Genomic DNA, 12720 nt, shown 5'->3' with positions numbered 1-12720 from the left:
CACTGTGCTGGAAGAAAACCTTCCCTGCGTTGGAGATCTGGATCCTAGAGACAATCCTGAGCTGCAGATTTTACTTGCAGAATGTGGACCCCCTAGGGCAGACTTCAGCAGAGGTCAAAGAGAGTGTCCTTCTCTAGAAGGTCTGCACCAGCAGACAGCTTCGACCGCTGGAAGGGCAAGAGCCAGGGAATCATAGGCTTTACTGGTAGGATGGCCTCCTCTACAGTGAACCTACTGAGTCTACCCCAGGGGACTACAGGAGACTGGTAGTGCCCCAGGAGGTGAGACAGATGTTCTTACAGTTACCACATGAGATTCCTCTGCCTGGCCACTTGAGTTTCAAGAGGACCAAAGAGAAGTTATCTCTGTACTTCTACTGGTCCAAGATGGGGGCTGATGTAGAGAAATTCTGTAAGAGCTGCCACACCTGTCAGACTTCTGGCAAGAGTGGAGCCAAGAATGTGGCACCTTTAGTGCCCCTCCCTGTAGTGGGAGTCCCTTTTGAGGTGGTGGGGATTGACATGGTTGGTCCCCTAAACCCTGCAACTTCTTCAGGTAACCGATTTATATTGGTTGTGGTAGACCATGCTACAAGGTATCCTGAAGCGATACCTATGAGAACTGTTACTGCTCAGGCAGTGGCTAAGGCCCTCCTTGGTATCTTTACCAGGGTAGGTTTTCCTAAGGAGGTCATCTCTGACAGGGGGTCGAATGTTATGTCCCACTACATGCAGACCATGTGGAAAAACTGTGGAGTGACCTACAAGTTCCCAACAGCCTACCATCCCCTGACCAATGGGTTGGTGGAGAAGTTTAACAGAACTATGAAGAGCAGGATAGGTGCTTTAGAGGAACCCTTTAGAAGAAAGCAGGACCTTCTACTGCCATGCCTTCTCTTTCCTTATTGGGAAGTCCCTCAAGCAGGGGTTGGGTTCAGCCCTTTGAAGTTTTCTATGGTCATCCAGTCAAATACCCTTTGGCCCTGATCAAGGAAGGATTGGAAAGTGCTCCTTCCCTACAGCCAGTGAGAGTCACTGACTATGTGTTAGGCCCCAGGAGGAGGATGGCACTCATGATGATAGAAACTTTAGATAACCTGAAAGCAGGTCAGGCTCGGCTCTGGTCAAACATTGGCATGACCAGAAGGCCAACATGGTGGAGTTTACTCCAGACCAGCTTGTTTTGGTTATGGTACCTACAAGGCAGAGGGCCTTACAGGACAAACGGATTGGACCCTTCAAGATTGTGGGTTGCTAGGTCTGGATAAGACCCAGGGCTAAGCTTATGTTGGAACTGTTGGGACTGGGGGCGAGCTAGTCTTTTGGCTGTAGCTCCTGAGATTCGATCAGGGGCTACAACCAAAAGATCAGGGGCTATAGCCCCCTTAGCCCCCCCTAGCAACGCCCCTGCCCACAGACACAGCCCCCTTACCTGCAGCCCCCATGCCCCACCCCCACAGACACAGCCCCCTTACCTGCAGCCCCCACCCCCACAGACACAGTCCCCCTTACCTGCAGCCCCCCATAGACACAGCCCCCCCTTACCTGCAGCACCCCCCTCACAGACACAGCCCCCCCTTACCTGCAGCCCTGCGCCCCCCCCAGACACAGCCCCCCCTTACCTGCTGCCGGGCTCCGCTGCTCTTAGTCCCCTCCTGCCCCCGGGAGGATCCGCAGCCCCCCCTCGGGGCTCCATGTCCAGAAGAAGGGCCGCAGGGAGCGGGGGAAGGGGGCCCCCGGGAAGGTGAAGAGCAGAGCCCGGTCCTGAGCATCGTAGACCGAGAGCCTGCCCGCCTCATAGTCCAGGAAGAAGCCCAGTACCCTGGGGGGAGCACGGGGGGTCAGGAGTGTGGGAGGGGAGGTGAGAGCCTTGTATTTACCAGCCTGGAGCCCCACTGCCCAGACTCCTCGCGCAGGTGATGCTGTGAGCCCCCACTTCCTGGGCACAGACTCATCACACACCCCCAGGGCCCAGCCCTGGCAGCCCCACACCTCCACCTCCCAGTAATGCCCCCCGGAGCTCAGCCCCTCCCTCCCCAGGACACAGGGGAATATAGTGAATCTCTGGGGGGTGTCGGGCAGGTCCTGGGCTCGGGGTCCCCATCTCACGCTTCTCCCGTCCGCGGACACGATGAGCTCGGGATGAGCGGTGCCAGGATCCAGAGTCACCTCACCTGCAAGAGAGAAGCCCGGCTCAGAAACCAGCCAATCACAGGGCGCCAACAGCCTGTCAATCACACCAACAGCGAGAGCTCAGCCAATCACAGCCTCCTGTCGCCAGACACCGGCAGACCCCGCCCACAGCCCAGTGGGAATGCGGCTGTTCCTCGATTCTTTAATGAAACCCGAAGTGAACCCCAAATTCCAGAGATAACGGGGAGAGCTCCCCCCCTCCTCACAATTCTCCTCACTTCCTCATTCTCCACCTCCATCAGTCACCTTCTTCTCAGGCCCCAGGGGGTCTTCGGGTCGGCAAGGAATGGGGGGAGCGAGGGGGTGCGATGGAAACGAACAGAGAAGAACGCAAGAGACAGCCAGAGGAGAGAGCGAGAAAGGAAAGGAGAGGGACACAGAAGAGACAGGCAGAGAGGAGAGAGAGGGACACAGAAGAGACAGGCAGAGAGGAGAGAGGCGGGTACTAGAGATCTGCAGAGAAAAGGGAGAGACGAGACAGCAGAGAAGAGAAGCAGAGAGGAGAGTGGGAGGGAGAGGGACATAGAAGAGAGGCAGGCAGGGAAGAGAGAGAGGGACACAGAAGAGACAAGCAGAGGGAGGGACACAGAAGAGACAGGCAGAGAGGACAGAGAGGGACACAGAAGAGAGGCAGGCAGGGAAGAGAGGGACACAGAAGAGACAGGCAGAGAGGAGAGAGAGGGACACAGAAGAGACAGGCAGAGAGGAGAGAGGCGGGTACAAGAGATCTGCAGAGAAAAGGGAGAGACGAGACAGCAGAGACGAGAGAAGAGTGGGAGGGAGAGGGACACAGAAGAGACAGCCAGAGAGGAGAGAGAGGCGGGTACAAGAGATCTGCAGGGAAAAGAGGGAGAGACGAGACAGCAGAGAAGAGAGTGACAGAACGGAGAGACAGACAGTAGAGAGACTCAGAAAGGTAGACTGAAAAACAAGCAGAGAGGAGACTGACTGAATGTCGGATAGAAATAAAGAAATATTGCAGATTAAAGACAGAAAAGAGAGAGCAATAATGATAAAGCGACACGAGAGGGAACCGCCGAAGATGCAGAGAGAGCGGAACATGGAGGAAAGGATGAGTGGAAGAGAGACACGTGAAGAGGGAGAGAGCAACATGGACATGATGAGAAGCAGAGAGAGGAAGAGAGGAGAGACGGTGCGGGAGACGGAGGTGGTGGAACAGAGAGAACAATTTATAATCCCTGTCATATTATTCAGAGAGAGTCCCCCCACCTCGCAGGCAGCCTCGTGATACAACAGAGTGAACTCCTGGAAAATCCCCCAAAATCCCCAAACCCCCTTCTCTTCTGACATCTTTACACACCTCACTCCCAGCCAGAGAGTGACCTGCAGCTCTGCCGAGCAAAGGAAGTGAAGGGGTGAAGAGAGAGCACAGAGACAGCCAAGAAAGAGACATGTAGTGATGGGAGATCAGAGACAGCGAGAGACAAAGACTGGGAGAAAAAGACAGAGCGGGGCAGGCAGAGGTGAAAGAGGGGAAGACCGAGCAGAGATGCGCCAGAGAAACAATAGGAAAGACAGAGAGACAGACTAACACAGACAAACAGGAAAGATGGAGACAGACTAACCCAGAATAACAACAGAAAAGAGAGACAGACTAACAGAGAGAAACAACAGGAACGAGAGAGACAGATCAACACAGAGAAACAATAGGAAAGAGACAAACTAGCACAGAGAAACAACAGGAGAGAGACAGACTAACACAGAGAAACAACAGGAAAGAGAGAGAAGAGAGAAAAGATGGAGAGAAGGTTGAGTGGGAGAGGAAGATAGAGGGCGCAGAGAGTGGGGAGAATGAAAGGGAGATAGAGAGCGATAATAAGAAAAGGCAGAGAAAAAGACACGCAGAGAGGAAATAGAGGAGCCGGTGATCAATAGGCAGACAGCAAGGGAGATAGAATCCAAGCAGAGGGAGAGAGGCAGGGGGGATAGAGGGAAGGAGACAGAACACTAAAGAGGAGGGAGGGAAATGAAGAAATAAAGGTAGGACTGTCACCTTGGTGCCCCATCCACACCCCTCTGCACTCGTTTAGAGGAAAGACAGGCGTTTCTCTCGTGTTTTTAATGCAAATGCTGGATATTGCTTGAGATTCCAAAAGTGAGGGATTGGATGAAAGTAGGAAATAAACCCGGAGGGGCAGAGAGAGAAACACAGCAAGAAAGAAAGATTAGCAGGCAGAGAGAAACACAGCAGGAAAGAGAAACAGGCAGAGAGGAACACAGCAAGAAAGAAAGATTAGCAGACAGAGAAACACAGCAAGAGAGAAAGACAGGCAGAGAGAAACACAGCAAGAAAGAAAGACAGGCAGAGAGAGACACAGCAAGAAAGAACGATTAGCAAGCAGAGAAAGACAGCAAGAAAGAGAGACAGGCAGAGAGAAGCAGAGCAAGAAAGAGAGACAGGCAGAGAGAAATAAAGCAAGAAAGAGGCAGGCAGAGAGAATCACAGCAAGAAAGAAAGACAGGCAGAGGTAAACACAGCAAGAAAGAGGCAGGCAGAGAGAAACGCAGCAAGAAAGAAAGACGGAGAGAAACGCAGCAAGAAAGAGGCAGGCAAAGAGAAACAAAGCAATAGGGCCCAGTAACGATTCTAAGGCAAGGATAGCTGCACCCACAGGGCCCTTAGGGTCCAGAGTTTGTTCTGTGGCCAGGACACTTTAGTTTTGAATCGTGCCCATGTACTGCACTTGTTCCACGCTATTATCCCTCTACGATATTTATTGAGCAGTGTGCTGGTGGAAACGGAGTATGGCACGAGATATAATTTGGACGTATGGGATACGAGCGTGTGCCGGTGGAAACGGAGTATGACACGAGATATCATTTGGACGTATGGGATATGAGTGTGCTGGTGGAAACGGAGTATGGCACGAGATATCATTGGACGTATGTGATATGAGCGTGTGCTGGTGGAAACGGAGTATGGCACGAGACATCATTTGGACGCATGGGATACGAGCGTGTGCCGGTGGAAAGGGAGTATGGCACGAGATATCATTGTTTTGTGATAAATGGGAATATCATCCCAGTGAGCGATTCAGTTAAGACGCGTGGAGTCTTTTTTGATTCTCATCTTTCTTTCATATTTGAAATCCTCGTGCTCCTATCACGTGCACCTGCTGTGGCAGATTCGCCGCGACTTATCAGAGGCTAATAGGGCCCTGATTGCAGCAGCCATAGTGAACACAAAGCTTGACTATTGCAACAGTTTCTTGGTGGGCACGTCTCAAGCAAATATTAAGAAGCTCCAGGTAACGCATAATGGAGCGGTGCGTGCTGTTTGCGGCCTTGGCCGCCGTGCAGTTCTCTGAATCCCGCAGGAGAATGCACTGGCTCCCAGATGAGCAGCGCTTTCAGTTCAAGGGCTCTGTCCTAGTGTTTAAATGCCTGGCAGGTGAAGCCCCGCTGCACCTCTCCTCTAGAGTGAAAAAAAACTCCCATTAGACGGGTTCTCCATTCAAATAATAGGGTAACCTTGGATCAACCGCGTGTCATCCTAAAAAAGATCGGAGGGGCTGGATTTAATGCCTGCCCCCCTACCCCCTCCCTTTGGAGCTCGCTTCCACCAGACATTAGGGGATGCGTATCTACAATACATTTTAAAAAACGTTTGAAAACCTTTCTCTTTGACAGAAAAGCTGATTAATATGAACTTATGAGGCAGGTTTCTCCCCAAGGGCTTGTCCCTCAAATGGAGTGGCCTAACTCACCCTTGTTCTTCTCTTTATGTGTTCATGTTTGTAAGTCCTGTGAGCGCTCTGAGGCCTTTGGGCGAGTGGCACCATATACATTTTTTTTAGATAGATAGATATGACAACGGGTTACCCGGCATTAAAGAATTAAACTTAAATAAAATCCCAGTTGCCCCCGAAGTTAACTATGAGGCTGGATTTCCAGCCCGTTCTGAGGGGGAAAAATCTCATTGGACTTGGCTGGCAAAATTGGTGGCTCTACACGGGGGGCCAGGCCCTTAGCACATGTCCCTGACCACATGGCGAGTCTGCTCAGTTGGAACAAACAGACATCGCCATTTATTGGAGGGGGATGGCTTGATGGAAGAAAATGATGACTACTCCCCGGTGGCTCTCCAAGAGACTTCACTTAAGGAACAAGTTACTTACCTGTAACTGTTGTTCTCCAGCATAGGTCTGGCATGGATTCACATGCTCATGAATATTCCCCGTTGTCAGGCTGGGAATCCTCGGTAAAGAAAAAATCAGTATCAGTTTCGTTTCTGATCTGTCTTTCTTAGTAGTAACCAATCACTGATCTCTGGGTCATACTGCCCCTAGCCAATGACTGCCCTCTCCCTAAGCCCCTCCCCTGGCAGCCATCCTCAGATTTGGTAGCACGTAAAGTGGCAGTATGACCAAGTGAAGAGCCGCAGAGGGGAAGGAGGGAGGGTTCGCCAGTGAATCCATGCCAGACCCATGCTGGAGAACAACAGTTACAGGTAAGTAACTTGTTCCTTTTCCAGCATGGGGTCTGGCATGGATTCACATGCTCATGAATATAAGAATACATAGCAGTACACACATGCACAACCACGGGAGGTGGCAAAGGCTCAACATTAAGCATTACTCAACATTAAGCATCTCTTACCTCCTCACCAGGCCCACCTTCAGGCGAACAGGTTGCGCAGCACTGCTTGGCCGACTCTGGACTCCTCCCTGGAATCCCGGTCGACGCAGTAGAATCTCGTGAAGGTGTGCGTCGACCTCCACGTAGCAGCCCTGCAGATGTCCAGCAGGGGCACACCAGACAAGAACGCCATGGTAGCAGCGATCGCTCTGGTCGAATGGGCTCTCGGACGGCCAGGCAACGGTCGGTTTGCCAACCGATGACAGTGCATGATGCAGCCGGAGAGCCATCTGGAAATGGAAGACTTTGAGAGAGCCTTCCCTTGGTTCACAGGTCCAAAGTTCACAAAAAGCTGTGAGGTCTTTCGAAAACTCTTCGTGCGGTCCACGTAGAACTTCAGCGCTCTAGCTACATCCAGCGAGTGCAAAGTCCTCTCGGCCGGCGACGAAGGTGACGGGAAGAAAACTGGAAACACCAAGGGCTCGTTGAGGTGGAAGTCCGACGGCACCTTGGGCATAAAGGAGGGGTGCGTCCTCAGCACCACCCTCGTGTCGTGAAAAGTCAAGTATGGAGGCTTGCAAGATAGGGCCTGGATCTCTCCCACTCATCGTGCGGAGGTGATGGCCACGAGAAAAACTGTCTTCCACGACAGGAACTTCAACGGTGCCGAATGCATAGGCTCGAATGGGGCCCCCATGAGCTTGGTCAGCACCACGTTGAGCTCCCACGCCAGGGCAGGGGCCTTCACCGGCGGGAATGATCGAAATAGTCCCTTCATGAATTCCTTCACCAGGTGATGAGACCACAAAGACGTCCGTCCTGCAGTTCTGGTGTATCGGGATATGGCGGCCAGATGTATTTTGATGGAGGCGTGAGCTAGTCCAGCTTTGGCCAGCGACAGTAGGTACGGCAGTACTTGAGGGGCCGTAATCCACAGAGGGTTAATCTTCTGTGCACGGCACCAGACAGAGAACCTCTTCCACTTATGTCTGTAGCACTTGAGAGTTGAGGACGCCCTGGCCTTTTCAAGCACCGCTCTGCAGTAAGCCGGGATATCGTACCCTCCAAACTCTAGTGCTGCAGGAGCCAGGCCTGCAAGTTCAGCGACGCCGGGTCGTGATGAAGAATGGCGCCTCCTCCTCTGGGGAGAATATCCGCGTCCGCCTGCAGCTTGACTGGTGGAGACGCTGACAAGTCCAGAAGGTCCGGGAACCAGATCTGCCTCGGCCACGCCGGTGCGACGAGGATCATCTTGCACCGGGACCTCTTGAGCTGATTCCGGCTGATGCCGGAGCAGCAACGGCAGCGGAGGGAATGCATACAGGAATCGGCCTTCCCAGGGGAACGAGAAAGCATCGCCCATGCTCCTCGGTTGGGGAAACCTGCAGGCGAACCTCCGGCACTTGGAGTTTGTCGCCGTCGCGAACAGATCGATCTGGGGTTTGCCCCATCGCTGGAAGAGTCGATCCGCTTCATCCTGGCGTAGTTCCCACTCGTGGCACGAGCGCAGCTCTCTGCTGAGTGAGTCGGTGATGGTGTTTTTTATTCCTGCCAGATGAAAAGGCACCAGAAACATCCCTTGGGCGACGGCCCAATGCCACAGATCCTGGGCCTCCTTGGATAGGGCTGGGGATCTGGTTCCGCCCTGCTTCTGTATGTAGAACATCGTGGTGGTGTTGTCCGTGAAGGCCCTCACCACCTTGCCCTTGAGGGACGGGAGTAACGACCTGAGCGCCCAGAACACAGCTCTGAGGTCCAGGATGTTGATGTGGAGGGACATCTCCTCCGAGAGCCAAAGGCCTCTTGCGTGTAGATCTCCGGTGTGGGCACCCCATCCTTCCAGGGAGGCGTCCGTCATCACCGTCTCCTGGTACGCCGGGGTCTGGAAGTCCGTGCACGCCGTGAGGTGCGCACGGGAGCCCCACCACTGAATGGCCCGACGGAACACCTTGTTGAGGAGGATCCTGTCTTCGAAGTTGCCCGTCGCTTGGGTCCAACGGGCGTCGAGGAATTCTTGAAGCGGGCGCATCCGTAGTCTGCAAAGGCGCACCAGGTAGATGCATGAGGACATCATCCCTAGGAGGGACTTGATGGACCTCACCCTGGCCACGTCCGTGGCTAGCAGGTGCTGCACCTTGCCCAGGATGGCCGTCGTCATTTCCTCCGACGGAGCCGCCAGGCGCCTCACTGTATCGAGCTTCGCTCCCAGAAACACGGCCACCTGCGACGGTACCAGGTGGGACTTGGGGTAGTTGATGGCGAATCCCAGTTCTGTGAGTAGATGGACAGTCCTCGCCGTGTGCTCGACGGCGAGTTCTCTTGTCCTTGCACGGATGAGCCAGTCGTCCAGGTAGGGGTAGACGTGTATCCCTTGCAGGCGCAGCCGCGCCGCCACCGGCGCTAGGCACTTGGTGAACACCCTGGGTGCCGACATCAATCCGAATGGTAGGGCTCTGAATTGGTAGTGACGGCCCTGGACTACAAATCTGAGGAACTTTCAGTGTCCTTTTAGGATGGGGATGTGGAAGTAAGCATCCTCCAGGTCCAACGACGACAGGAAGTCGCCTTCCTCCAGCTGTCCCAGCACGTGCTGGAGGGTGACCATCCTGAACTTCTGTGCCTTGATATATTTGTTTAAACGACGAAGGTCCAGGATGGGGCGCCAGCCGCCCGTCTTCTTTCTGACGAGGAAGTACCTTGAGTACACTCCGGAGCCCCGGAGCCTCTTCGGGACGAGCTTGATGGCACCTTTTCTGAGCAGCGCCCTTACCTCCAACAGCAGTTGAGGGACGTGATTTTCCTTCCTGGCCACGGTGGGAATGTGAGGGCACTTCTTTTGGAATTCGAGTGAGTGTCCTCGGGTCAGGGTATCCAGCACCCAACGGTCGGTGGAGATGGTCTCCCACACGCCGACGAACTTCGTCAGCCGGCCTCCCACTGGGGTGCTCCGGTGGGGGCCCAACGCCACGGCCGGTTCTGTCTTGCTTGGCCGAGGCTTTGCCGCCTTAGCCTCCCTGCCGACGGCAGCGAGATCCTCCTTGCTTGCCGCGGCCTCTGTAGGCCTCTTGGGACGAGGAGCGGGCCACCTGGCGATAGGTAGAGGAGCCACCGCTGGATCCTCTGGAGGCCCCCTGTCTGCCTCCAGAACGCCGAAAGGGCCGTCGCTGCTGAAGGGCTCCCAGGGCTCGGGCCATTTCCGTGTCCGTCTTGATGGCCTGAAGAGACTCATCCACCGTCTTCCCAAACAGGTTGTTGCCGTCGAACGGCATGTCCATCACCCTGGTCTGGACGTCTTGACGGAAGTCAGTCGCCCTGAGCCATCCTCGTCGTCGCAGGCAAACCCCGTTGCCCAGTTGGCGAAAACCGGTATCGGCAATGTCCGTTGCCACCGTTATGGCGTGGTCCGACGCCAGTTCGCCTTCCTGCAGAATCCCTAGGGCCTCCGCCCTCTTGTCGTCTGGTAGGAAGTCCAGTAGGGGGGCTATTTTGAACCAAAGCTCCCTATCTTAACGGGCAACAATAGCCAAGGCGATGGCCGCCTTGATCGTCGTCGCCGCCGACGAAATGACCCGTCGCCCCATGGCGTCCAATTCCTTTCCCTCGCCGTCCGGCAGGGAAGTGGAGGTTGAAGCTGCTGCCCCCCCCCGCTTTCTTCTTGCCGGCTGCCGAAACGACCGAATCCTGCGTTGGCTGGGCCCTGAGGCACAGGGGGGCGGTGTCGGGGACCCGGTACTTCTTCTCGTACCGGTCCCTTTTTGCGGGCGCCGTGGAAGGATTCTTCAGGACGACAAGCCCCTCGTCCCAAATGTCGTCGAGCAACGGTACCACGAGGACCGTTTTTCTCTTGGCTTCCCGCCGCTGATAGAGGAAGCCTTACTTCTTCTGTTCCTCCGGGCAGAGCTGGAACAGCTCGGACGCCCTGGCGATCATGGCGTGGAACGAGCCAATTTCGTCGGGGGGAGAAGCCCGTGGGGTAGGCGACGGGAGGCCTGTTCCGTCGTCGCCACCGTCGTCGTCCGTCCCCGTCGCTGTATCCGTCGCCGTGTCCGATCCGGGGTCAGGCGAGGGAGAAGAGGGCTCCGCAGGCCTTGCGGGCACGAAGGGCGGGGCGGGGTGGATCCTCCTCCGCTTGTTCGGGGGGGCTTCCCGACGGGCCTGGTTCTGGAACCTCCGTCGGGGTCCGTGGTAATCTCGTCCTTATCTCCGTGCATAAGGATTGGATCGCCAACAAAATGGCCGCCGAGCTATCCTGAGGCTCGGGCACTGGCTGCGACGGGAGAGCAGGCTGCTCGTCGTCCTCGTCGATCTCCTCGACTATCTCCCGGGGGGCTGCCCCTTGGGTATGAACCTTCTCGAATCTCTCGTTGAGGTTCCTCACGGCTTGCACCAGCTCCTCCTCAGAGGCTGACTCCGAATCCGTGATGGCCACCGTGCCCCCCCCCCTCTTTTTCCACCGGGGTCTTCACGGGGGTCTTATCGATGGGCCGGAAAGAGGCTTCCCTCCGTGGTGGCAGGGAGACTCTGGGCCCCGAGGTCGCCTCCACTGGCGGAGCCTCTGCTGGCTTCGCCAGGGATGCCGCGATTCCCTCGATAGAGGCCTTCGCCTGATGGGTAAGGGCCTTCACCACCTTAGGTGCGTCCTGGGCCTTCACCTTGGGGGGAGGGACATCGCCTCGCTCCCCCTCCGTCGAGATCGGCCGGGGCTTCTCCCAAAGCTTACCCGGGTTCTCGGACTTCCTCTTCCCCGAACCAGAGCGTTGGCTCGCGGTTGATGGTGCCGGGGAAGGCGCGCCCTGCCTGGCAACCGAAGAGCCCGACCTTTCGGCGCTCCCGGAGCCCGCGGACTCGCAGTGCTTTGCTTTCTGTTGGGCCCCCGTCGCCGGGGCGCCCTCACAGGACTTAGAAGACCGCTCAGACCCTTTCTTCTTCTCACCTGCTGCCAACCAGCTGGCGAGGCGGGATCGACGGTCCCTCATGGTCCGTTCCGACAGGTTCTTGCAGAACACACAGTCCTTCTCTACGTGCGCCTTATCCTCGTGGAGGCAGTAGAGGCATCTCGAATGTTCGTCCTCCTTGAAAACATTCTGTAACCCGCATCCAGGGCAGCTCCTGAACAGCTTGGATCCGGGCGACGAGCTCTTGTCCTGGGCCATGTCCGTGTAGGCCGCAAGTCTTCTGGAATCCTCCAAGAAGCGTAACTCGACGAAAACTTCACCCTTAAGGGGCGTAGAAAATTCCGAAACGGGCCCCCGTTGATCGGAAGTAGAAACGGTGGAGCTTGAGGCTCGATTAACCGAAAAAATGAGAAAATTCTCCTGAAAAAGCGCGAAACACACAGTAAAAGCTTGAGAGCTAAGCACGAGGACTCCCAACACTTGAACGTGCGGTAAAAATCTGAGGATGGCTGCCAGAGGAGGGGCTTAGGGAGAGGGCAGTCATTGGCTAGGGGCAGTATGACCCAGAGATCAGTGATTGGTTACTACTAGGAAAGACAGATCAGAAACGAAACTGATACTGATTTTTTCTTTACCGAGGATTCCCAGCCTGACAACGGGGAATATTCATGAGCATGTGAATCCGTGCCAGACGCCATGCTGGAGAATGAAGAATATGTCATTGATGGTTGGCAATCTTCCCATAAGCTGGCGACCAAGGGTCTACGGGGTCGCCCCAAGGGAGGCCTACTGCTCGCAGTTAAGAGCCCCCTTATTGTGGTGGAGATTGTTACTACTTCTCCTAGTTTGTTAGTTGGTAAGATTACCTTTCCAATTGGTTCACTCTGTGGGGTGTCCAGTGAACTTATTGTTGTGAACGTCTATGATCCCCCCTATAGGACCCCATGGGAGATGGTGATGTGAGAGTTGGACTTATACCTCCAGTGTAAGCTTGGATGTACCCCATGTATAATCTGTGGGGACTTAATTTCCAG

The 12720-nt window shown here is 55.1% G+C and overlaps 1 protein-coding gene across 3 annotated transcripts in view; it reads right to left on the bottom strand.

Annotated features, from left to right (window-relative positions):
* Positions 1-12720, bottom strand: part of LOC138521878 (E3 ubiquitin-protein ligase TRIM39-like) — a 164476-nt gene that overhangs the window by 53321 nt on the left and 98435 nt on the right. For 2 of the 3 annotated variants that reach the window (XM_069635038.1, XM_069635037.1), the window contains one exon: positions 1622-2173. The exons of the other annotated variant lie outside the window; for it this stretch is intronic. In XM_069635038.1, coding sequence (XP_069491139.1) covers positions 1644-2173 — 530 coding nt within the window. In that variant the 3' untranslated portion in view covers positions 1622-1643. The remainder of the gene's footprint in view (positions 1-1621; positions 2174-12720) is intronic. 3 annotated transcript variants of the gene reach the window in all.

This window comes from Ambystoma mexicanum, chromosome 13 (genome assembly GCF_040938575.1).
Source record: "Ambystoma mexicanum isolate Mex_15411 chromosome 13, UKY_AmexF1_1, whole genome shotgun sequence".
Classification (NCBI taxonomy): domain Eukaryota; kingdom Metazoa; phylum Chordata; class Amphibia; order Caudata; family Ambystomatidae; genus Ambystoma; species Ambystoma mexicanum.
The sequence above is the reverse complement of the archived record's forward strand: the minus strand, read 5'-3'. Positions and strand labels throughout refer to the sequence as shown.